A 25,720-nucleotide genomic window follows, 5' to 3' on the forward strand; every position below is an offset into this window, starting at 1 on the left:
AGAGGATTTATGTCATTTTACACGCAATTGTTTTTGTGCATCTCCATGGCGACAGTTTGCTGCTGGGCATGGCCTCCAAAAGGTTTGTTTTTATTCAACTTAATTTGACATGAATCGCGGAGGCGGGGCCTCCATCTACAGGTGAGATCTGATCAGAGTACCTTCTCTGACTGACATAGCCAACACAAAAAAAAACCTACCTTTCGCTTTGTCCCTGTTAGAAAGTTAGAAAGGATTGGAAATATTTTTTTACTTCAATAAACTCCCTCATCTAGGGCGCAGATACTTCACCAGTTTAAACCTTTCTGTTCAGATTTAGCTTGAAGCGCCATCTAGTGGGCAGTGATGCTAGTTACACATTTTCACTTTTCAGCACCTGGAAACGTTTTCCTTTACTGTCAGGGTCCATGGTGGTTTTCCTTTGTGGTTTATATCAGAGTGAAAAGCCACTTCAGTTCCATCATTACGGTGGGCTGTACTTGTGTTCGTGTGCTTCCTGATTTCATTCTCCCATTATTCATGAGTGACATGATAACCTACTTTGAATCATTTTATGACATGCAACCAAAATTACTGAATCAGCTTTTAACATCCCTCATGTAGTATTTGTGCTGACATAAAACATGAACTCGGACACAAAATTATCACACAAATTTATTGACAAAAGATTTACTAAACAAATACACATGTTATATACAAGAAAAGATACAGGCACTGATTCAGTTTCGCTCAGGGACGATGGGCCAGCAGGGGGTTGACTTATGGTTCATTCCAGCCAGGAATGACTCAGGAGCTGCTCCAGAGTGGGACGCTGCTGAGGGTCCTCAGCCAGACACAGACCCAACACGTTTTGGCAGTTTGGAGACAACTTCTGACTGATGCAGAGGCTCTTCAAAAAGTGTTGGTGCAGCATGTTATAGAGAACCACTCCGATCTGCCACACAGTAACAGGCCTGCTACTGTACACTGAACTCCAGGACCACTCTGGTGGGTAATAGGAAGGGGTTCCACGATATATACCTTCGATTGTGTCCCCGTCATTGATAAACATGCTTAGACCAAAGTCAATTATCCTCAAACGTGGAACACCGCTGCTGATGTCAACCAAGATATTTTCCATTTTGATGTCTGCATGGAAAATCTTGTTGCCATCAAGTTCTCTGACAGCTTCCACCAGCTGCTTGAAGAAGAGTCTGGCCTCCTCTTCCTCCAAAGTACCTCCTCTGGACTTACTGTAATTCAAGAGGTCAACCGCTGGAAATGGACATTCCATGACGATGATGAGCTCCTCCTCCAGGTCGTAGTGGTCCAGGAGGGAAATGGATGCTGACTGGCCAACCGATCCTCCTGCTTGTTGACTCATCTTCATGAAAAGCACTTCAAGAGGCATCTTGCTCCTGTCGTCGTCTTCACGGAAAACAAGGGTCTGGGGAATGTGCTTGATCGCTACGTGGACAAAATCTTCCTTCCTGTAACCCATGTACACAGATCCCTGGCCTCCATCACCGAGTCGGTACAGTTGACAATATTTATCCTCAAACTGCTTCTTCTTTTTCACTGGACTGATTTTCTTGTCCGGCTCCTGTGTCTCCATGGACTGAGATTGAGACCCACGTCTCCTGGTATGGATTTTCTTCCTCAGGAACGTTCTTAGTCCTGTCATTGGCATCAGAAAACACTGAGTTAGTACCTTCACTCCCTGATTACAATGTTACTATTCTACTATGTAATTTAAAGCTTTTAAATTACGTTAAACCACAGGAAAGCAGCAACTAAATATTTAAATAGAAATTAAATGTTTTTAAAATACATTATAAATTTAATTTTACAACTACTGGTTTAAGTTGACAGCAGGTTTGTCTTATGTATTGTACTGAAGTGGAATTCTGAGCTACTTCTACTTCATGTTAGAAAGGAAGACAAACTTTTCATTGTCTTGTTTGCAAAAGTTCGCAAACTGTGATGCTCCTGTTATAGACAGTAGTGGATTAAATTTCCAGAGACTTACTTGAAAATAAACCCGTCTGTTGTTCAGCCCCCTGAATCTTTGTGGGGTCTCTGAGGTCATCAGAGGTCTTCCATTGATGAAGAGGCTGAGGCTGAAGTCTGTAGTCAGCTGTGAATCTCCAAAAACGCTTAAAAACTGTCAGAGACATTGTAGAAATCTCATTACAATTATATAATATGTATATTATTAATATACAGACACTGCTGACAAAGACAAATTAAACAAGGCAGTCAGAGACTGCGACATCCCTGAATTCAAAATTTTACCGACTTTCATAATGTTCCTTACTTTCAGCAATGATTTCTATAATGTTCTATCGAGTATGACATTGACCTAATTTTCCAAAGGTGAAGGTCACCATCACATTTTTGTGCCTCTGGCTTCCTGAATATGTTGCTTTTCGTTTTGTGATTAAATCTCATCAGGTATCAGAGAGGTGTTCCGAAAATGGTATAAAAGTAAAAATTTGACCTTGACCTAGTTTTTCAAGGTCAATGTTCTGATCTCATTTTTATCCTTTTGCCTCCCTGAATGTAACGCCTTTTGGTTCGTTTTTCTATCTCATCCGGTTCCTAAGATATGTGCAAAAAATGAACAAAAGTTGAAATTTGACCTTGACCTAGTTTTCTCAAGGTCAAGGTCATCATCTCATTTTCATCCCCTTTGTTGCCCGAGGATTGTGCTTTTTGTTTTATCTTTCTATCTGCAACAGATAGAAAGATAAAAGATATTTAATGGATGGAAGGACGAACACACGAACACTGACATCATCGCTTCATGGGATGTAATTAGAGATCATCAATTTTCAAATTTCATTTTGCAATACTTGTAATCCAAATTTTTTGATAATGATTCGAATCCCTGAAGTCACCTCTGATATGATGAACCACAAACGTGAATTTTCTCCGTGTGTTTCTATTTTTTCTTGATTAAACACTGAATAACAGTTTTCCACGGGTGGAATTAAATGTTGGTGGATTTACCTTTCATGGCTGCAGATCGATGACAGAAACAAGTTGAGTGCTGCTCGGATCTCGGTGCTGACTGTAGTGTAACTGTGAGGGTCTGTCTCAGTAACGTTACACAGGTGTTGATACCTGAGGCGGTTTGGCTTTGAAGTTAGGGTCTTTGTGACGTCACCGGCTGCAGCAGCGTTATGGACTCAGCCGTTGTCTGGAAAACGAACCGGTTTGGGACCCGCTGGGTCCGAATTAAAAAAATAATCTCATAATTCAGACCAGAAACGAAGGACTATGAGGAAATATTTAATACTACGTCAGGCAATTATGTTTTAAAAAAAAATTTTATGATAAAAATAAAAATTGTGGAAACACTTTAACATTGTGACGCTATCTGACAGCTTCATGTGCAACTTTGGCTCATTGTTTTTCGCATCTGAAATAAATATTGAAAAAGCCGACAAATATGACTTTAAAAGCCTCCGACTCTCATTTTAATAAGAATTAAACACCAAATCCTGAGCAGAAATCAAGTAGCTTCATCTCGTTTATTATTTGCGTTACAGCACAAACAAAAAATTATTAATAACAATTTAACAAAAGCAGATTTGTTTTTCTACATTATTGATTAATATTTAATGCTATGATATGAAATAATGTACAATATTTCTTAAATTAATATGGAAATTTCCGAATATTGTGTATGATGAAAAACAATGGGTGCCTGGACAGCAGAGAAGACCCATTTATATTTGAAAAAACATAGTCAACTTTATTTTCAATTGTACCACGTATGCACGACATACAGCACAGATGAAATTACAGTCTGCAACCTGGGAATAAATTTGTTAAACCGACTGAATAACCCACATTCCAAAAATTAGAACAGGCTTAGGCAGAGTTTATAAGGATTACAGGTTTTATTCCTATAAATGTATTGGAACATGTGGGCTGGACTTGTGCAGTCTTTGAGCGTTGCCACAGACAACAGAATTGAGCAGTTTTTGATTCCTTTACGTTTTGAACTGTTTTTCCAGCCTCCTGCCTGCAGGTGGCGCCCCGTCCATTCAGACCCGTTCATATGAACTCAGAGCAAAGAGAGCGGACTGTGTTCTTTCCGGTCATATGATTGTCTGACTCATTCATCTGTGTGGTCATAAATGATGAGTCATGCTGGGAACACTTCCAAAATCATCTGCATATTTGGAAATTTTTGTTTTGTTTCTTGCAGGAATGTCGAGCCTGTGTGAGCTCATCGCTCACAGGAATATTCTCTGCTCAGATTAGATGGCATTATGAATTCACCAGGACACACTGATCCAACACAGACAGACTACAGACAGATTAACCAGAACCTGCACCACTGACGGCTCACAGACGACACGCTGCCTACAGTGTGGGTCTGTGTGCTGCTTCAGTGGACGGGCTGAAGGTCTGACAGAACTGAGCAGCAGCTTCATCTGTCTGTCTGTCCAGGTTCTGTCTGTCCAGCTCCGCGTCAGTGAACATCCAGCTGTGAAGTCACTGAACCACAACACAAACATCACTTCATCTCCAAACAGGACATTTCACTGCAGTCTTTACTGCCTGTGGAGGGGGCAGAAACTCTTACTAATTCACTGTAAACTAAATAACACTGTAGAACTCACGCCTCCATTAAGACACACTGGTTCTCCTGTTAACTAATTAAAATAAAACAGTGTTAAAACATAATTCTGTTCTGTCTCTATAAAAACCTTCTCCAGGTAGAGTTTGGTGTCGGATCTCTCCAGCTTCCTGTCACCACAAAAACACGTGTAAAGATGAACTGGTGTCTTTTATTTGTCCAGAGGCATAAATGTAAGTGTGACTGGTTGTTCTTCATGTACGACAAACCGCCAACTTGTCCAGGCCATACTCCTCCTGCCCAGCCTGCTCCAAACTCTCCAGCCTCCTTTTAACATGATCAGCGGAACATAAAGTTGATGGATGAATCAAGATACTGACAAAAATGATGAAAAATGCCTGTCAATATTGTCAAAGTCTCCTGAATGGCATAAATTGAGTGGATTTCCTGATTCTAACTGTAAGAAAATAGATTCCTGGACCACACCACACAGGAGGGTGGACAGCACTGGATGAAGGGGCAGTGTCTCCAAAAACACTTAAAATACACAAGAATCTGGTGTTTGTCAAAAATCTTCCTCAGTTTTTCAGACACTCCAGACACACATGGGATCACTGTACCGTTACGCCTGCTCTCCTTCTCTTCTGTCCTCACTGTGTTATTCTTCTGGATCTTCTGTGAGCCTTCACAAAGGTCCAGTCAGGATATCCTGTTCTTTCACCTGGTCTTGGGTACTGGTTGGTGACTTGTCAGGCCTGTTTGTCAGTGTCCTGATGGCGCCAAGCTGGTGCCCAAATGGATGGTGAGAGTCAAAAAACAGGTGTTGGTCTGTTTGTGTTGGAGTCCTGTATACCCCAACACTCACACTTCCGTCATCTTTGATGTTGCTGTCCACCGAGTTGATGTGAAAGGTTGCACCTCGTGGATTTTGCTCTTGTGTCGTCCATGTACCGGAACCAGTGGCTTGGTGTTGCTCCTTTGAACGAGGTCAGGGCCATGTGTTCCACTTCTTCCATGTACAGATTGGACGCAACAGGAGACACCTGAGAGCCCATGGCACATCCGTGTTTCTGCCTATAGAAGCTCCCTCTGTACTGGAAAAAGTTGCTGTTTAGGCAGAGGTCCAGAAGTTGGCAGATCTGGTCAGGGTTGAAGTTTGTCCTGTCGCTGAGGGTGTTGTCCTGTGAAAGCCGTTGCCTTACTGCTTCCACTGCCTCCATTGCATGAACACATGTGAACAGGGAGGTGACGTCATAGGATGCCATGGTCTCATCTGTATCCAATCTCAGTCCTCTCACCTTTTCCACAATGTCCATGGAGTTCTGTATTTGGTAGTGGTTCTTCCTTACGAATGGGGCCAAGATGGTGGCAACATGCTTGGCGATGTCGTATGTGATGCAGAAGGGTCTCCTTCTTTATGATTTTGTGCAGCCCATATATGCATGGAATGGCTTCCCCAGGGTACAGGCAATGGTATAGCAGGTGGTTTATAGTTTCCTCCATTTGTAGGCATTCCACCACGTTGTTTTTGTAGCTGCTGGTTGGGTCGTGCTTCAGGGTCTCATCAGTGCTGCTGTCGCTGAGTAGAGACATTACCTTGCTGTGGTAATCTGGTGTGTAGGCAACAGAATGTAAGTGGAAATGTTTATTCACAGTTTAATTGACAAGTTTGACTTATATCTAAAGAATAAGACAGTTGATCAACTCAATAAACCAGACTAAATACATCAGTGTGCAAACACGTTTAATCTTGCATGTCAGAATACTTTTGAGTTTTGTGTCTATGTGTCTAGATGGGAGTTTTTTTCACTTGGAGCACATTCATACAAGTACAAATGTGGTGGCTTTATCTGCTACAACAGAAAGGGTCGCAGTTCCTGAATTGACCTGACAAACAGCACAAATGGTTTCTCAAGCAGTTTGTCCAACAACTTCTCAAGAACATTCTCCTGTAGTGAATGAAAAATTAATATTTTGTTACATAATTTATTATTGTTTAAGAAAGTCTTGCCCCTCACACGCTTCATATCCCCAGTGGGTCTAACATGGTAGGTTCCAAAGTTGTCAGTGGTCGATCTAAGGTCGTACCAATGAAAACTTTTTGGAGGGGTCTGGGATGAACCACTTCTCCCACAGATCCAGGTGAACAGCCGGGTAATTCCACGGTTTGAACGGACCATTCCAGTGCAGAAGCTGTGCATCCTGTATGAAGTTCTCTGGATAGCGAGCATCTGGACCCCATCCTGGACAAACAGGAACTCAGCTGAGGTCAGTGCTGCAGAATCTGACTTTACCTGTGTAAGTATCAGTGGTAACCATTCCACTTTGGAGAGCTTGAACTGATTCTACATATTAACAGTGATGACCTCACCCAGGTGTCTGACGTGCCACAGTGGGTCCAGTGTTGTGAACTTGTCATGAAACACAAGCTAACCAGTCTCTATCAGTCGGAAGTGGCATTTGTTGTAAACTGATTTTGATCACATGACCAGAACAAACCCTGGTCCTGACCTGACCCCTTAGCAGAGGTCACCGAGGTCTGGGGTTCTGACCTGTTCCCTCTGGTGCTTTAGGGGGTGATCCGGGTGCCGGCTCCCTGCCAGTACGCCCACAAGCTGGCCTTCCTGGTGGGCCAGAGCCTCCACAGGGAGCCCAACATGAAGCTGGATGACCTCCTCTTCTATCTGTGAGGACCGGCGCAAACCCAATACCCACGTTCCTGCTGCCGGCTGTTCTCGCTGGCAATTTAGGGTTAGGGGCGCTCAAGTATTTTTGTTCAGGGTTTTGTTCAGCCCTGTTTTCCTTCTTTAAAAAGACAAATAGAGTTCCAGCAGCATAAAGATCTGTGTGAAGAAGTTGTTTCTGACAGCTGTCCTGCTAACGTTTAGTTAGCTTCAGCGTTGCGTCCAGATGTTGATGCCTGGTTCTGATTGGTCACCGGATTCAAAAGGTTTTAAGTCCCTTAAATGTTTGTGATTCCTGAACGGGACTAAAAAAAAGTCACGCAACTGATAGATAATATCAAATTTATTTAGATATTTTAGAAAATATTGCACACACAAAGAACAGTCAACAGGCTGAGAACTCACACAACCCCTCAGGGTGTGACGAAGGTTGGTTCACACACACACACACACACACACACACACACACACACACACACACACACACACACACACACACACACACACACACTGGCGTTCAGTGGGCGGTACATTCACAGACCAGCATGAAGGTGGACATGTTTGCTGAGACAGGGATGACTGATTGGCCGGGCTAAATGTCAGGTGGGTGGAGGGGCGGGGCTGAGGTAGCTTTCTTTATCACTGGTCACTACTGGGGAAGAGGTTATGACCCGGATCAGCTGGTTCTGGGTCAAAGGTTCCGATCTGTTTACTTTTCAGTCTGAATCCAGAAACCGTGGAACCTTCATGGACCCTGTTCTCAGGTGGAACCTGTGTCCGGACCACAGTCGTTTTAAACTCACCATCTGCAGAACTTTCTGGATCTTCACATCGAGCAGAACTTCTGTCCTCAGTGACTGGAGACGGAGACCAGAAAAAATGACTCGAGCTTGAAATACGAGTCAGTCTCACCACTCGAGAATTTATGTCATTTTACACGCAATTGTTTTTGTGCATCTCCATGGCGACAGTTTGCTGCTGGGCGTGGCCTCCAAAAGGTTTGTTTTTATTCAACTTAATTTGACATGAATCGCGGAGGCGGGGCCTCCATCTACAGGTGAGATCTGATCAGAGTACCTTCTCTGACTGACATAGCCAACACAAAAAAAAACCTTTCGCTTTGTCCCTTTTAGAAAGTTAGAAAGGATTGGAAATATTTTTTTACTTAAAGTAATAAACTCCCTCATCTATGGCGCAGATACTTCACCAGTTTAAACCTTTCTTTTCAGATTTAGCTTGAAGCGCCATCTAGTGGGCAGTGATGCTAGTTACACATTTTCACTTTTCAACACCTGGGAACGTTATCCCTTTACTGTCAGGGTCCATGGTGGTTTTCCTTTGTGGTTTATATCAGAGTGAAAAGCCACTTCAGTTCCATCATTACGGTGGGCTGTACTTGTGTTCGTGTGCTTCCTGATTTCATTCTCCCATTATTCATGAGTGACAAATGATAACCTACTTTGAATCATTTTATGACATGCAACCGAAATTACTGAATCAGCTTTTAACATCCCTCATGTAGTATTTGTGCTGATATAAAACATGAACTCGGACACAAAATTATCACACAAATTTATTGACAAAAGATTTACTAAACAAATACACATGTTATATACAAGAAAAGATACAGGCACTGATTCAGTTTCGCTCAGGGACGATGGGCCAGCAGGGGGTTGACTTATGGTTCATTCCAGCCAGGAGTGACTCAGGAGCTGCTCCAGAGTGGGACGCTGCTGAGGGTCCTCAGCCAGACACAGACGCAACACGTTTTGGCAGTTTGGAGACAACTTCTGACTGATGCAGAGGCTCTTCAAAAAGTGTTGGTGCAGCATGTTATAGAGAACCACTCCCATCTGCCACACAGTAACAGGCCTGCTACTGTATTATTATATTATTATTATTGTATTACTCCTTATTATTATTATTATTATTAATAATATTATTATTATTATTATTATCATTATTATTGTTGTTGTTGTTGTTTCTGTTTTTATTATTATTATTATTATTAGTAGTAGTAGTAGTAGTAGTAGTAGTATTTTTCCAGTGTTAAGAAAGACGCCAATCTTCTCAGATCTATCTCAATGGTTGAAAACCTGAGTTTTGCCATTCATTGTGTGGAATTTCATGACGTTACTTCCCTCTACAGGTCACAGTAGGGAGACATTAAACCTCAAGTTAGAACTTTTTCAAAAGTAACAGTCACGTGTACGCAATCAATTATTTTACATTTTTGCTCATAATAATTTTACAAACAGTAGCTATTTGCTCCATAATGAACACAGTGGCAAAACAACATGTACTTCATATTATGCCCGAACCACATGAAACACATTAAAATCAAGTGACTGAGTACAACCTCTTTGTGTTGTGCCTGAATTTGTACACCCATTGTGTGTTTTACGAGTAAAAAGAAATTCGGGACTCCAAAAGTGCTCAGCTGTCCGACCTTCTGACTGGCATTATTTAACATTGACAAATAATAACCTGCTTTGTTATTTTGTTAATTACAGAATCAGCCTTTAATATCTCTCATGTCGGATTTGTGCTGATGTAAAACATGAACTCTGATATGAAATGACTTAAAAGTAATCACACAAGTTTATTGACAATGGTTTACGAAACAAATGCATTCACAATACATGTTATATACAAGAAAAAATATTATACAGGCACTGATTCAATTTCCCTCAGGGACAATGGGCCAGCAGGGGGTTGACTTATGGTTCATTCCAGCCAGGAGTGACTCAGGAGCTGCTCCAGAGTGGGACGCTGCTGAGGGTCCTCAGCCAGACACAGACGCAACACGTTTTGGCAGTTTGGAGACAACTCCTGACTGATACGGAGGCCATTCTCCAAGAAAAACGTTGTATTAAAGTCTCTGTGCAGCATGTCATGGAGAACCACTCCCATCTGCCACACAGTAACAGGCCTACTGCTGTACACTGAACTCCAGTACCACTCTGGTGGGTCATAGCATGGAGCTCCAGGAAATATATCTTCAATTGTGTCCCCGTCGTTGATAAACATGCTTAGACCAAAGTCAATTATCCTCAAACGTGGAACACCGCTGCTGATGTCAACCAAGATATTTTCCATTTTGATGTCTGCATGGAAAATCTTGTTGGCATCAAGTTCTCTGACAGCTTCCACCAGCTGCTTGAAGAAGAGTCTGGCCTCCTCTTCCTCCAAAGTACCTCCTCTGGACTTGCTGTAATTCAAGAGGTCAACCGCTGGAAATGGACATTCCATGACGATGATGAGCTCCTCCTCCAGGTCGTAGTGGTCCAGGAGGGAAATGGATGCTGACTGGCCAACCGATCCTCCTGCTTGTTGACTCATCTTCATGAAAAGCACTTCAAGAGGCATCTTGCTCCTGTCGTCGTCTTCACGGAAAACAAGGGTCTGGGGAATGTGCTTGATCGCTACGTGGACAAAATCTTCCTTCCTGTAACCCATGTACACAGATCCCTGGCCTCCATCACCGAGTCGGTACAGTTGACAATATTTATCCTCAAACTGCTTCTTCTTCTTCACTGGACTGATTTTCTTGTCCGGCTCCTGTGTCTCCATGGACTGAGATTGAGACCCACGTCTCCTGGTGTGGATTTTCTTCCTCAGGAACGTTCTTAGTCCTGTCATTGGCATCAGAAAACACTGAGTTAGTACCTTCACTACCTGATTACAATGTTACTATTCTACAATGTAATTTAAAGCTTTTAAATTACGTTAAACCACAGGAAAGCAGCAACTAAATATTTAAATAGAAATTAAATGTTTTTAAAATATATTATAAATTTAATTTTACAACTACTGGTTTAAGCTGACAGCAGGTTTGTCTTATGTATTGTACTGAAGTGGAATTCTGAGCTACTTCTACTTCATGTTAGAAAGGAAGACAAACTTTTTGTTGTCTTGTTTGCAAAAGTTCACATAAGCTGTGATGCTCCTGTTATAGACAGTAGTGGATTAAATTTCCAGAGACTTACTTGAAAATAAACCCGTCTGTTGTTCAGCCCCCTGAATCTTTGTGGGGTCTCTGAGGTCATCAGAGGTCTTCCACTGATGAAGAGGCTGAGGCTGAAGTCTGTAGTCAGCTGTGAATCTCCAAAAACGCTTAAAAACTGTCAGAGACATTGTAGAAATCTCATTACAATTATATTATATGTATATTATTAATATACAGACACTGCTGACAAAGACAAATTAAACAAGGCAGTCAGAGACTGCGACATCCCTGAATTCAAAATTTTACCCTGAGTTACTTTCATAATGTTCCTTACTTTCAGCAATGACTTCTATAATGTTCTATCGAGTATGACATTGACCTAATTTTCCAAAGGTGAAGGTCATCATCACATTTTTGTGCCTCTGGCTTCCTGAATATGTTGCTTTTCGTTTTGTGATTATATCTCATCAGGTATCAGAGAGGTGTTCCGAAAATGGTATAAAAGTAAAAATTTGGTCTTGACCTAGTTTTTCAAGGTCAAGGTTGTGATCTAATTTTTATCCTTTTGCCTCCCTGAATGTAACGCCTTTTGGTTCGTTTTTCTATCTCATCCGGTTCCTAAGATATGTGCAAAAAATGAACAAAAGTTGAAATTTGACCTTGACCTAGTTTTCTCAAGGTCAAGGTCATCATCTCATTTTCATCCCCTTTGTTGCCCGAGGATTGTGCTTTTTGTTTTATCTTTCTATCTGCAACAGATAGAAAGATAAAAGATATTTAGTGGATGGAAGGACGAACACACGAACACTGACATCATCGCTTCATGGGATGTAATTAGAGATCATCAATTTTCAAATTTCATTTTGCAATACTTGTAATCCAAATTTTTTGATAATGATTCGAATCCCTGAAGTCACCTCTGATATGATGAACCACAAACGTGAATTTTCTCCGTGTGTTTCTATTTTTTCTTGATTAAACACTGTGAATAACAGTTTTCCACGGGTGGAATTAAATGTTGGTGGATTTACCTTTCATGGCTGCAGATCGATGACAGAAACAAGTTGAGTGCTGCTCGGATCTCGGTGCTGACTGTAGTGTAACTGTGAGGGTCTGTCTCAGTAACGTTACACAGGTGTTGATACCTGAGGCGGTTTGGCTTTGAAGTTAGGGTCTTTGTGACGTCACCGGCTGCAGCAGCGTTATGGACTCAGCCGTTGTCCGGAAAACGAACCGGTTTGGGACCCGCTGGGTCCGAATTAAAAAAAATAATCTCATAATTCAGACCAGAAACGAAGGACTGAGGAAATATTTAATACTACATCAGGCAATTATGATTTAAAAAAAATTTTTATGATAAAAATAAAAATTGTGGAAACACTTTAACATTGTGACGCTATCTGACAGCTTCATGTGCAACTTTGGCTCATTGTTTTTCGCATCTGAAATAAATATTGAAAAAGCCGACAAATATGACTTTAAAAGCCTCCGACTCTCATTTTAATAAGAATTAAACACCAAATCCTGAGCAGAAATCAAGCAGCTTCATCTCGTTTATTATTTGCGTTACAGCACAAACAAAAAATTATTAATAACAATTTAACAAAAGCAGATTTGTTTTTCTACATTATTGATTAATATTTAATGCTATGATATGAAATAATGTACAATATTTCTTAAATTAATATGGAAATTTCCGAATATTGTGTATGATGAAAAACAATGGGTGCCTGGACAGCAGAGAAGACCCGTTTATATTTGAAAAAACATAGTCAACTTTATTTTCAATTGTACCATGTATGCACGACATACAGCACAGATGAAATTACAGTCTGCAACCTGGGAATAAATTTGTTAAACCGACTGAATAACCCACAACCCCAACAGATAAGTCAGATTTTACAGGTTTTATTCCTATAAATGTATTGGAACATGTGGTCTGGACTTGTGCAGTCTTTGAGCGTTGCCACAGGCAACAGAATTGTGCAGTTTTTGATTCCTTTACGTTTTGAACTGTTTTTCCAGCCTCCTGCCTGCAGGTGGCGCCCCGTCCATTCAGACCCGTTCATATGAACTCAGAGGAAACAGAGCGGACTGTGTTCTTTCCGGTCATATGAGTCAGACAATCATATGAAGGTGAAGGTCTGACAGAACTGAGCAGCAGCTTCATCTGTCTGTCTGTCCAGGTTCTGTCTGTCCAGCTCCGCGTCAGTGAACATCCAGCTGTGAAGTCACTGAACCACAACACAAACATCACTTCATCTCCAAACAGGACATTTCACTGCAGTCTTTACTGCCTGTGGAGGGGGCAGAAACTCTTACTAATTCACTGTAAACTAAATAACACTGTAGAACTCTCGCCTCCATTAAGACACACTGGTTCTCCTGTTAACTAATTAAAATAAAACAGTGTTAAAACATAATTCTGTCTCTATAAAAATCTTCTCCAGGTAGAGTTTGGTGTCGGATCTCTCCAGCTTCCTGTCACCACAAAAACACGTGTAAAGATGAACTGGTGTCTTTTATTTGCCCAGAGGCATAAATGTAAGTGTGACTGGTTGTTCTTCATGTACGACAAACTGCCAACTTGTCCAGGCCATACTCCTCCTGCCCAGCCTGCTCCAAACTCTCCAGCCTCCTTTTAACATGATCAGCAGAACATAAAGTTGACGGATGAATCAAGATACTGACAAAAATGATGAAAGATGCCTGTCAATATTGTCAAAGTCTCCTGAATGGCATAAATTGAGTGGATTTCCTGATTCTAACTGTAAGAAAATAGATTCCTGGACCACACCACACAGGAGGGTGGACAGCACTGGATGAAGGGGCAGCGTTTCCAAAAACGCTTAAAATACACAAGAATCTGGTGTTTGTCAAAAATCTTGCTCAGTTTTTCAGACACTCCAGACACACATGGGATCACTGTACCGTTACGCCTGCTCTCCTTCTCTTCTGTCCTCACTGTGTTATTCTTCTGGATCTTCTGTGAGCCTTCACAAAGGTCCAGTCAGGATATCCTGTTCTTTCACCTGGTCTTGGGTACTGGTTGGTGACTTTTCAGGCCTGTTTGTCAGTGTCCTGATGGCGCCAAGCTGGTGCCCCAATGGATGGTGAGAGTCAAAAAACAGGTGTTGGTCTGTTTGTGTTGGAGTCCTGTATACCCCAACACTCAGACTTCCGTCATCTTTGATGTTGCTGTCCACCGAGTTGATGTGTCCGGTGAAAGGTTGCACCTCGTGGATTTTGCTCTTGTGTCGTCCATGTACCGGAACCAGTGGCTTGGTGTTGCTCCTTTGAACGAGGTCAGGGCCATGTGTTCCACTTCTTCCATGTACAGATTGGACGCAACAGGAGACACCTGAGAGCCCATGGCACATCCGTGTTTCTGCCTATAGAAGCTCCCTCTGTACTGGAAAAAGTTGCTGTTTAGGCAGAGGTCCAGAAGTTGGCAGATCTGGTCAGGGTTGAAGTTTGTCCTGTCGCTGAGGGTGTTGTCCTGTGAAAGCCGTTGCCTTACTGCTTCCACTGCCTCCATTGCATGAACACATGTGAACAGGGAGGTGATGTCGTAGGACGCCATGGTCTCATCTGTATCCAATCTCAGTCCTCTCACCTTTTCCACGATGTCCATGGAGTTCTGTATTTGGTAGTGGTTCTTCCTTACGAATGGGGCCAAGATGGTGGCAACATGCTTGGCGATGTCGTATGTGATGCAGAAGGGTCTCCTTCTTTATGATTTTGTGGAGCCCATATATGCATGGAATGGCTTCCCCAGGGTACAGGCAATGGTATAGCAGGTGGTTTATAGTTTCCTCCATTTGTAGGCATTCCACCACGTTGTTTTTGTAGCTGCTGGTTGGGTCGTGCTTCAGGGTCTCATCAGTGCTGCTGTCGCTGAGTAGAGACATTACCTTGCTGTGGTAATCTGGTGTGTAGGCAACAGAATGTAAGTGGAAATGTTTATTCACAGTTTAATTGACAAGTTTGACTTATATCTAAAGAATAAGACAGTTGATCAACTCAATAAACCAGACTAAATACATCAGTGTGCAAACACGTTTAATCTTGCATGTCAGAATACTTTTGAGTTTTGTGTCTATGTGTCTAGATGGGAGTTTTTTTCACTTGGAGCACATTCATACAAGTACAAATGTGGTGGCTTTATCTGCTACAACAGAAAGGGTCGCAGTTCCTGAATTGACCTGACAAACAGCACAAATGGTTTCTCAAGCAGTTTGTCCGACAACTTCTCAAGAACATTCTCCTGTAGTGAATGAAAAATTAATATTTTGTTACATAATTTATTATTGTTTAAGAAAGTCTTGCCCCTCACACGCTTCATATCCCCAGTGGGTCTAACATGGTAGGTTCCAAAGTTGTCAGTGGTCGATCTAAGGTTGTACCAATGAAAACTTTTTGGAGGGGTCTGGGATGAACCACTTCTCCCACAGATCCAGGTGAACAGCCGGGTAATTCCACGGTTTGAACGGACCATTCCAGTGCAGAAGCTGTGCATCCTGTATGAAGTTCTCTGGATAGCGAGCATCTGGACCCCATCCTGGACAAACAGGAACTCAGCTGAGGTCAGTGCTGCAGAATCTGACTTTACCTGTGTAAGTATCAGTGGTAACCATTCCACTTTGGAGAGCTTGAACTGATTCTACATATTAACAGTGATGACCTCACCCAGGTGTCTGACGTGCCACAGTGGGTCCAGTGTTGTGAACTTGTCATGAAACACAAGCTAACCAGTCTCTATCAGTCGGAAGTGGCATTTGTTGTAAACTGATTTTGATCACATGACCAGAACAAACCCTGGTCCTGACCTGACCCCTTAGCAGAGGTCACTGAGGTCTGGGGTTCTGACCTGTTCCCTCTGGTGCTTTAGGGGGTGATCCGGGTGCCGGCTCCCTGCCAGTACGCCCACAAGCTGGCCTTCCTGGTGGGCCAGAGCCTCCACAGGGAGCCCAACATGAAGCTGGATGACCTCCTCTTCTATCTGTGAGGACCGGCGCAAACCCAGTACCCACGTTCCTGCTGCCGGCTGTTCTCGCTGGCAATTTAGGGTTAGGGGCGCTCAAGTATTTTTGTTCAGGGTTTTGTTCAGTCCTGTTTTCCTTCTTTAAAAAGACAAATAGAGTTCCAGCAGCATAAAGATCTGTGTGAAGAAGTTGTTTCTGACAGCTGTCCTGCTAACGTTTAGTTAGCTTCAGCGTTGCGTCCAGATGTTGATGCCTGGTTCTGATTGGTCACCGGATTCAAAAGGTTTTAAGTCCCTTAAATGTTTGTGATTCCTGAACGGGACTAAAAAAAAGTCACGCAACTGATAGATAATATCAAATTTATTTAGATATTTTAGAAAATATTGCGCACACACACACGAACAGTCAACAGGCTGAGAACTCACACAACCCCTCAGGGTGTGACGAAGGTTGGTTCACACACACACACACACACACACACACACACACACACACACACACACACACACACACACACACACACACACACACACATACACACGCTGGTGTTCAGTGGGCGGTACATTCACAGACCAGCATGAATGTGGACATGTTTGCTGAGACAGGGATGACTGATTGGCCGGGCTAAATGTCAGGTGGGTGGAGGGGCGGGGCTGAGGTAGCTTTCTTTATCACTGGTCACTACTGGGGAAGAGGTTATGACCCGGATCAGCTGGTTCTGGGTCAAAGGTTCCGATCTGTTTACTTTTCAGTCTGAATCCAGAAACCGTGGAACCTTCATGGACCCTGTTCTCAGGTGGAACCTGTGTCCGGACCACAGTCGTTTTAAACTGACCGTCTGCAGAACTTTCTGGATCTTCACAGCGAGCAGAACTTCTGTCCTCAGTGACTGGAGACGGAGACCAGAAAAAATGACTCGAGCTTGAAATACGAGTCAGTCTCACCACTCAAGAGAATTTATGTCATTTTACACGCAATTGTTTTTGTGCATCTCCATGGCGACAGTTTGCTGCTGGGCGTGGCCTCCAAAAGGTTTGTTTTTATTCAACTTAATTTGACATGAATCGCGGAGGCGGGGCCTCCATCTACAGGTGAGATCTGATCAGAGTACCTTCTCTGACTGACATAGCCAACACAAAAAAAAACCTTTCGCTTTGTCCCTGTTAGAAAGTTAGAAAGGATTGGAAATATTTTTTTACTTCAAGTAATAAACTCCCTCATCTAGGGCGCAGATACTTCACCAGTTTAAACCTTTCTGTTCAGATTTAGCTTGAAGCGCCATCTAGCGGGCAGTGATGCTAGTTACACATTTTCACTTTTCAGCACCTGGAAACGTTTTCCTTTACTGTCAGGGTCCATGGTGGTTTTCCTTTGTGGTTTATATCAGAGTGAAAAGCCACTTCAGTTCCATCATTACGGTGGGCTGTACTTGTGTTCGTGTGCTTCCTGATTTCATTCTCCCATTATTCATGAGTGACAAATGATAACCTACTTTGAATCATTTTATGACATGCAACCGAAATTACTGAATCAGCTTTTAACATCCCTCATGTAGTATTTGTGCTGATATAAAACATGAACTCGGACACAAAATTATCACACAAATTTATTGACAAAAGATTTACTAAACAAATACACATGTTATATACAAGAAAAGATACAGGCACTGATTCAGTTTCGCTCAGGGACGATGGGCCAGCAGGGGGTTGACTTATGGTTCATTCCAGCCAGGAATGACTCAGGAGCTGCTCCAGAGTGGGACGCTGCTGAGGGTCCTCAGCCAGACACAGACGCAACACGTTTTGGCAGTTTGGAGACAACTTCTGACTGATGCAGAGGCTCTTCAAAAAGTGTTGGTGCAGCATGTTATAGAGAACCACTCCCATCTGCCACACAGTAACAGGCCTGCTACTGTACACTGAACTCCAGGACCACTCTGGTGGGTAATAGGAAGGGGTTCCACGATATATACCTTCAATTGTGTCCCCGTCATTGATAAACATGCTTAGACCAAAGTCAATTATCCTCAAACGTGGAACACCGCTGCTGATGTCAACCAAGATATTTTCCATTTTGATGTCTGCATGGAAAATCTTGTTGGCATCAAGTTCTCTGACAGCTTCCACCAGCTGCTTGAAGAAGAGTCTGGCCTCCTCTTCCTCCAAAGTACCTCCTCTGGACTTGCTGTAATTCAAGAGGTCAACCGCTGGAAATGGACATTCCATGACGATGATGAGCTCCTCCTCCAGGTCGTAGTGGTCCAGGAGGGAAATGGATGCTGACTGGCTAACCGATCCTCCTGCTTGTTGACTCATCTTCATGAAAAGCACTTCAAGAGGCATCTTGCTCCTGTCGTCGTCTTCACGGAAAACAAGGGTCTGGGGAATGGCTTGATCGCTACGTGGACAAAATCTTCCTTCCTGTAACCCATGTACACAGATCCCTGGCCTCCATCACCGAGTCGGTACAGTTGACAATATTTATCCTCAAACTGCTTCTTCTTCTTCGCTGGACTGATTTTCTTGTCCGGCTCCTGTGTCTCCATGGACTGAGATTGAGACCCACGTCTCCTGGTATGGATTTTCTTCCTCAGGAACGTTCTTAGTCCTGTCATTGGCATCAGAAAACACTGAGTTAGTACCTTCACTACCTGATTACAATGTTACTATTCTACTATGTAATTTAAAGCTTTTAAATTACGTTAAACCACAGGAAAGCAGCAACTAAATATTTAAATAGAAATTAAATGTTTTTAAAATACATTATAAATTTAATTTTACAACTACTGGTTTAAGTTGACAGCAGGTTTGTCTTATGTATTGTACTGAAGTGGAATTCTGAGCTACTTCTACTTCATGTTAGAAAGGAAGACAAACTTTTTGTTGTCTTGTTTGCAAAACTTCACATAAACTGTGATGCTCCTGTTATAGACAGTAGTGGATTAAATTTCCAGAGACTTACTTGAAAATAAACCCGTCTGTTGTTCAGCCCCCTGAATCTTTGTGGGGTCTCTGAGGTCATCAGAGGTCTTCCACTGATGAAGAGGCTGAGGCTGAAGTCTGTAGTCAGCTGTGAATCTCCAAAAACGCTTAAAAACTGTCGGAGACATTGTAGAAATCTCATTACAATTATATTTTATGTATATTATTAATATACAGACACTGCTGACAAAGACAAATTAAACAAGGCAGTCAGAGACTGCGACATCCCTGAATTCAAAATTTTACCCTGAGTTACTTTCATAATGTTCCTTACTTTCAGCAATGACTTCTATAATGTTCTATCGAGTATGACATTGACCTAATTTTCCAAAGGTGAAGGTCACCATCACATTTTTGTGCCTCTGGCTTCCTGAATATGTTGCTTTTCGTTTTGTGATTAAATCTCATCAGGTATCAGAGAGGTGTTCCGAAAATGGTATAAAAGTAAAAATTTGACCTTGACCTAGTTTTTCAAGGTCAATGTTCTGATCTCATTTTTATCCTTTTGCCTCCCTGAATATAACGCCTTTTGGTTCGTTTTTCTATCTCATCCGGTTCCTAAGATATGTGCAAAAAATGAACCAAAGTTGAAATTTGACCTTGACCTAGTTTTCTCAAGGTCAAGGTCATCATCTCATTTTCATCCCCTTTGTTGCCCGAGGATTGTGCTTTTTGTTTTATCTTTCTATCTGCAACAGATAGAAAGATAAAAGATATTTAGTGGATGGAAGGACGGACACACGAACACTGACATCATCGCTTCATGGGATGTAATTAGAGATCATCAATTTTCAAATTTCATTTTGCAATACTTGTAATCCAAATTTTTTGATAATGATTCGAATCCCTGAAGTCACCTCTGATATGATGAACCACAAACGTGAATTTTCTCTGTGTGTTTCTATTTTTTCTTGATTAAACACTGAATAACAGTTTTCCACGGGTGGAATTAAATGTTGGTGGATTTACCTTTCATGGCTGCAGATCGATGACAGAAACAAGTTGAGTGCTGCTCGGATCTCGGTGCTGACTGTAGTGTAACTGTGAGGGTCTGTCTCAGTAACGTTACACAGGTGTTGATACCTGAGGCGGTTTGGCTTTGAAGTTAGGGTCTTTGTGACGTCACCGGCTGCAGCAGCGTTATGGACTCAGCCGTTGTCTGGAAAACGAACCGGTTTGGGACCCGCTGGGTCCGAATTAAAAAAAATAATCTCATAATTCAGACCAGAATCGAAGGACTATGAGGAAATATTTAATACTACGTCAGGCAATTATGATTTAAAAAATTTTTTTATGATAAAAATAAAAATTGTGGAAACACTTTAACATTGTGACGCTATCTGACAGCTTCATGTGCAACTTTGGCTCATTGTTTTTCGCATCTGAAATAAATATTAAAAAGCCGACAAATATGACTTTAAAAGCCTCCGACTCTCATTTTAATAAGAATTAAACACCAGATCCTGAGCAGAAATCAAGCAGCTTCATCTCGTTTATTATTTGCGTTACAGCACAAACAAAAACTTATTAATAACAATTTAACAAAAGCAGATTTGTTTTTCTACATTATTGATTAATATTTAATGCTATGATATGAAATAATGTACAATATTTCTTAAATTAATATGGAAATTTCCGAATATTGTGTATGATGAAAAACAATGGGTGCCTGGACAGCAGAGAAGACCCATTTATATTTGAAAAAACATAGTCAACTTTATTTTCAATTGTACCACGTATGCACGACATACAGCACAGATGAAATTACAGTCTGCAACCTGGGAATAAATTTGTTAAACCGACTGAATAACCCACATTCCAAAAATTAGAACAGGCTTAGGCAGAGTTTATAAGGATTACAGGTTTTATTCCTATAAATGTATTGGAACATGTGGTCTGGACTTGTGCAGTCTTTGAGCGTTGCCACAGACAACAGAATTGAGCAGTTTTTGATTCCTTTACGTTTTGAACTGTTTTTCCAGCCTCCTGCCTGCAGGTGGCGCCCCGTCCATTCAGACCTGTTCATATGAACTCAGAGGAAAGAAAGCGGACTGTGTTCTTTCCGGTCATATGAGTCAGACAATAATATGAAGGTGAAGGTCTGACAGAACTGAGCAGCAGCTTCATCTGTCTGTCTGTCCAGGTTCTGTCTGTCCAGCTCCGCGTCAGTGAACATCCAGCTGTGAAGTCACTGAACCACAACACAAACATCACTTCATCTCCAAACAGGACATTTCACTGCAGTCTTTACTGCCTGTGGAGGGGGCAGAAACTCTTACTAATTCACTGTAAACTAAATAACACTGTAGAACTCTCGCCTCCATTAAGACACACTGGTTCTCCTGTTAACTAATTAAAATAAAACAGTGTTAAAACATAATTCTGTCTCTATAAAAACCTTCTCCAGGTAGAGTTTGGTGTCGGATCTCTCCAGCTTCCTGTCACCACAAAAACACGTGTAAAGATGAACTGGTGTCTTTTATTTGCCCAGAGGCATAAATGTAAGTGTGACTGGTTGTTCTTCATGTACGACAAACCGCCAACTTGTCCAGGCCATACTCCTCCTGCCCAGCCTGCTCCAAACTCTCCAGCCTCCTTTTAACATGATCAGCGGAACATAAAGTTGACGGATGAATCAAGATACTGACAAAAATGATGAAAAATGCCTGTCAATATTGTCAAAGTCTCCTGAATGGCATAAATTGAGTGGATTTCCTGATTCTAACTGTAAGAAAATAGATTCCTGGACCACACCACACAGGAGGGTGGACAGCACTGGATGAAGGGGCAGCGTTTCCAAAAACGCTTAAAATACACAAGAATCTGGTGTTTGTCAAAAATCTTCCTCAGTTTTTCAGACACTCCAGACACACATGGGATCACTGTACCGTTACGCCTGCTCTCCTTCTCTTCTGTCCTCACTGTGTTATTCTTCTGGATCTTCTGTGAGCCTTCACAAAGGTCCAGTCAGGATATCCTGTTCTTTCACCTGGTCTTGGGTACTGGTTGGTGACTTGTCAGGCCTGTTTGTCACTGTCCTGATGGCGCCAAGCTGGTGCCCCAATGGATGGTGAGAGTCAAAAAACAGGTGTTGGTCTGTTTGTGTTGGAGTCCTGTATACCCCAACACTCAGACTTCCGTCATCTTTGATGTTGCTGTCCACCGAGTTGATGTGTCCGGTGAAAGGTTGCACCTCGTGGATTTTGCTCTTGTGTCGTCCATGTACCGGAACCAGTGGCTTGGTGTTTGTAACGGGTGTTGTTTGGACCCAAATGCAGTACTCTTTTGTAGAGGAGATAAGATGAAGCTTACTTGAGCCGAGGCAGGAACCCCTGAGTTCTGGAGAGCTGGCAGCACGAACTGAGACCGACGAGGAGTGAGCCGAAGAGAGGTCGGGGCAGGCAGGGAGGTCGAAGCCAGGTGAACAGTCCGTGAAGGCAGAGGTACCGTTGAGGAACAGGCAGGAGAAGAGACGAGGCCAGGCGGAGGAGTCGAAACCAAACGAGCAGGCAGATACCAGAGGTGCTGAGGCGAAGCACGAGGTCAGGGACAGAAGGCAGGTGGGTTTACCGGGAGGCAGACGAGGATGGCAGGTCAGGGACAGGCAGAGTCGGTACCGGAAAATCAGACAGGGAAAAAACGCTGGAAAGTCTCGCATGACGCTGAAGAACAATCTGGCCAGGAGTGAAGGTGCTGGAGAGACTAAATGCAGGCTTGATTGCAGTGATCAGAAGCAGGTGAGCAGCATGGGCTGAAGCAGTACGCGTGGCCGGCAGGTAGAGTGGAGCAGAGTGAGGGAGAGTGGAAAAATACTGCAGGGGTGTGACAGGCGGGGAATGAGAGTCGGAGACTGTGACAGAACCCCCCCCTCAAGGGACGGCTCCTGACGTCCCAAAACTGCCGCAGAGGAACCGGGTGGGTGGAGGGGGCCAGGTGGAGGGCTAGAATTCTTCAGAGGCCTCTGTCCTAGTCTCGTCGTCCGCCGAGAGAGAACTGTCCCCCTCCGAGGCTGAGCTGACGTCATCCCCTGTAGATGCCCCAGATGCAGGAGGAGACCGAGTGTTGCCGCTGGGACCCCCTCGTTCAGAGACAGTGTTGGAAGGCTGGTCGGGGTGTAGGCGATGAAACTCCTTAATGAGTCTAGCATCCAGGATCTGACGGGCCGGGACCCATGACCGTTCTTCCGGACCGTACCCCTCCCAGTCGACGAGGTATTGTAGGCCCCTCCCACGGCGACGAGAGCGTAGCAGGCGGTGCACTGTGTAAGCAGGGGCCCCGTCAATGAAGCGAGGCGGCGGAGGTGGCTGGGAGGCAGGTTGCAGGGGACTTTCCTGGAACGGTTTGACCCTGGAAACATGGAAGGTGGGGTGAATCCGCATGGTGCGGGGCAACTTGAGCCGAACAGCCACAGGGTTTACCACCTTCTCGATGGAGAATGGCCCAATAAACTTGGGGGCCAATTTCTTGGACTCCACCCTCAGCGGAAGGTCTCGGGTCGACAGCCACACCTTCTGTCCCACCTGGTAGGGGGGAGCCTGGGATCGACGGCGGTTGGCGGCTGTTGTGTACCGGTCAATGGCTCGCAGGAGAGCTGTCCGAGCCTGCGTCCAGGTCCGACGGCAACGGCGAATGAAGGCCTCCACGGAGGGGCAGACCGTCTCTTTCTCCTGTGCAGGAAAGAGGGGTGGTTGGTAGCCATAGGCGCACTGAAATGGGGATAGGCCGGTGGTAGAGCTGATGAGGGTGTTATGGGCGTATTCCACCCACAGCAGTTGAGTGGACCAGGAGGCAGGATTCTTTGAAGCCATGCAGCGGAGCGCTGTCTCCATCTCCTGGTTCATCCTCTCGGACTGGCCGTTGGATTGAGGATGAAACCCGGAGGACAGGCTGGTGGAGGCTCCCAGGAGGCGGCAGAATTCTTTCCAGAAAGCAGAGGTGAACTGGGGTCCTCGGTCTGAGACCACGTCGGATGGGAGGCCGTGGAGCCGGAACACGTGCTGCAGGACCAGTTCAGCGGTTTCTTTGGCCGAGGGGAGCTTGGCCAGGGGCACGAAATGGGCCATCTTGGTGAACCGGTCCACTACTGTCAGGATGGTGGTGTAAACTCCTGACAGTGGCAGCCCGGTGACAAAGTCTAAAGAGATATGGGACCAGGGTCGGTGGGGCACAGGCAGAGGATGCAGGTGCCCGGCGGGAGCCCGGCGAGGAGCCTTGTTCTGACTGCAGACTGGACATGCGTTTACAAAGTCTTTGATGTCATCATCCATGGAGGTCCACCAGAACCGCCGCTGCAGAACCTCCTTGGTGCGGTGTATTCCGGGATGACAGGTGAGTCGAGAAGCGTGGGCCCACTGTAGAACCTCAGACCTTAGCTGCTGGGGAACGAATAGGCGGTTTTGGGGGCAGGAGCTGGGCCCCGGCTGGTCCTCCAAAGCAGCTCTCACGCGCTCCTCCACCTCCCAGGTGAGAGCAGCCACCAGATGAGAAGCAGGAAGGATGTTGTCAGGACTAGAGGGGGCCTCCTCCCCGCCCATGAATTGTCGGGATAGGGCGTCAGGTTTTACATTGCGGGAGCCTGGCCGGTAGGAGAGGGTAAAATGGAATCTGGCGAAGAATAGAGCCCACCGGGCCTGACGGGAGTTCAGTCTCTTGGCTGAGCGGATGTACTCCAGATTCTTGTGGTCAGTCCAGACGAGGAAGGGGGTCTTGGTTCCCTCCAACCAGTGGCGCCACTCCTCCAAAGCCAGCTTCACCGCCAATAGTTCTCGGTTCCCAATGTCATAATTAATTTCTGCTGGGGACAGACGCCTGGAGAAGAAAGCACAAGGGTGTAGTCTTTGATCCTTGGCAGAACGCTGAGAGAGAATGGCCCCTACCCCCACATCAGAGGCGTCGACTTCCACAACGAATTGTCTCTCAGGGTCAGGGATCAGGAGAATGGGGGCCGAGGTGAAACGCCCTTTCAGGAGCTGGAATGCCTCCTCGGCGGCCGAAGTCCAGTGGAAAGGGACCTTGGAGGAGGTGAGGGCGGTGAGAGGTGCTGCCACCGTGCTGTAGCCCCGGATAAACCTCCTGTAGAAGTTGGCGAACCCCAAAAAGCGTTGCAGCTGCTTGCGAGAGTCAGGGACAGGCCAGGAGGCGACAGCTGAGACCTTTGCGGGGTCCATCTCCATGCGGTCCCGGCCAATGATGTAACCTAAGAAGGACACGGAGGAGGCATGGAACTCACACTTTTCGGCCTTGACAAACAGGGAGTTCTCTAGCAGGCGCTGCAGCACCGTCTGGACATGGAGGATATGTTCCTGCTTGGACCGGGAGAAGATCAGGATATCATCTAGATAGACAAACACAAACTTGTTTAGCATGTCTCTCAGCACATCATTGATGAGGTTTTGGAACACAGCCGGGGCATTGGTGAGCCCAAACGGCATCACCAGATATTCGTAGTGTCCTGTAGGGGTGTTAAAGGCCGTCTTCCACTCATCTCCCTCTCGGATCCGCACCAGATGGTAGGCGTTGCGGAGATCCAGCTTGGTGTACACGGTGGC

The 25,720-nt window shown here is 44.2% G+C and overlaps 3 protein-coding genes across 3 annotated transcripts; all 3 read right to left on the reverse strand.

The window, feature by feature from the left end:
* Positions 1-766: 766 nt before the first annotated feature.
* LOC137589677 (serine/threonine-protein kinase pim-1-like) lies at positions 767-1,594 on the reverse strand. Its single transcript, XM_068307539.1, has one exon. The coding sequence runs from the start codon at positions 1,592-1,594 to the stop codon at positions 767-769; it is 828 nt and encodes a 275-aa protein (XP_068163640.1).
* Positions 1,595-9,984: 8,390 nt separating this feature from the next.
* On the reverse strand, positions 9,985-10,899 carry LOC137589679 (serine/threonine-protein kinase pim-1-like). Its single transcript, XM_068307540.1, has one exon. The coding sequence runs from the start codon at positions 10,897-10,899 to the stop codon at positions 9,985-9,987; it is 915 nt and encodes a 304-aa protein (XP_068163641.1).
* Positions 10,900-17,909: 7,010 nt separating this feature from the next.
* Positions 17,910-18,736, reverse strand: LOC137589680 (serine/threonine-protein kinase pim-3-like). Its single transcript, XM_068307541.1, has 2 exons — positions 18,649-18,736; positions 17,910-18,550 (listed from the first exon to the last, which is right to left on the reverse strand). Exons 1-2 carry the CDS (start codon positions 18,734-18,736, stop codon positions 17,910-17,912), a joined length of 729 nt encoding a protein of 242 aa, XP_068163642.1.
* Positions 18,737-25,720: the final 6,984 nt, after the last annotated feature.

Source organism: Antennarius striatus, chromosome 22 (genome assembly GCF_040054535.1).
Source record: "Antennarius striatus isolate MH-2024 chromosome 22, ASM4005453v1, whole genome shotgun sequence".
NCBI classification, from domain to species: domain Eukaryota; kingdom Metazoa; phylum Chordata; class Actinopteri; order Lophiiformes; family Antennariidae; genus Antennarius; species Antennarius striatus.

What these genes read in the sequence shown, in the direction of transcription:
- LOC137589677 (XM_068307539.1), bottom strand. Translation starts at nt 1,594, where the DNA reads ATGGAGACACAGGAGCCGGACAAGAAAATCAGTCCAGTGAAAAAGAAG.
- LOC137589680 (XM_068307541.1), bottom strand. Translation starts at nt 18,736, where the DNA reads ATGGAGACACAGGAGCCGGACAAGAAAATCAGTCCAGCGAAGAAGAAG. An exon ending in TTGTCAACTGTACCGACTCG is followed by an intron (nt 18,551 to 18,648) that starts GTGATGGAGGCC and finishes TTTTCCGTGAAG; the next exon opens with ACGACGACAGGAGCAAGATG.
- LOC137589679 (XM_068307540.1), bottom strand. Translation starts at nt 10,899, where the DNA reads ATGACAGGACTAAGAACGTTCCTGAGGAAGAAAATCCACACCAGGAGA.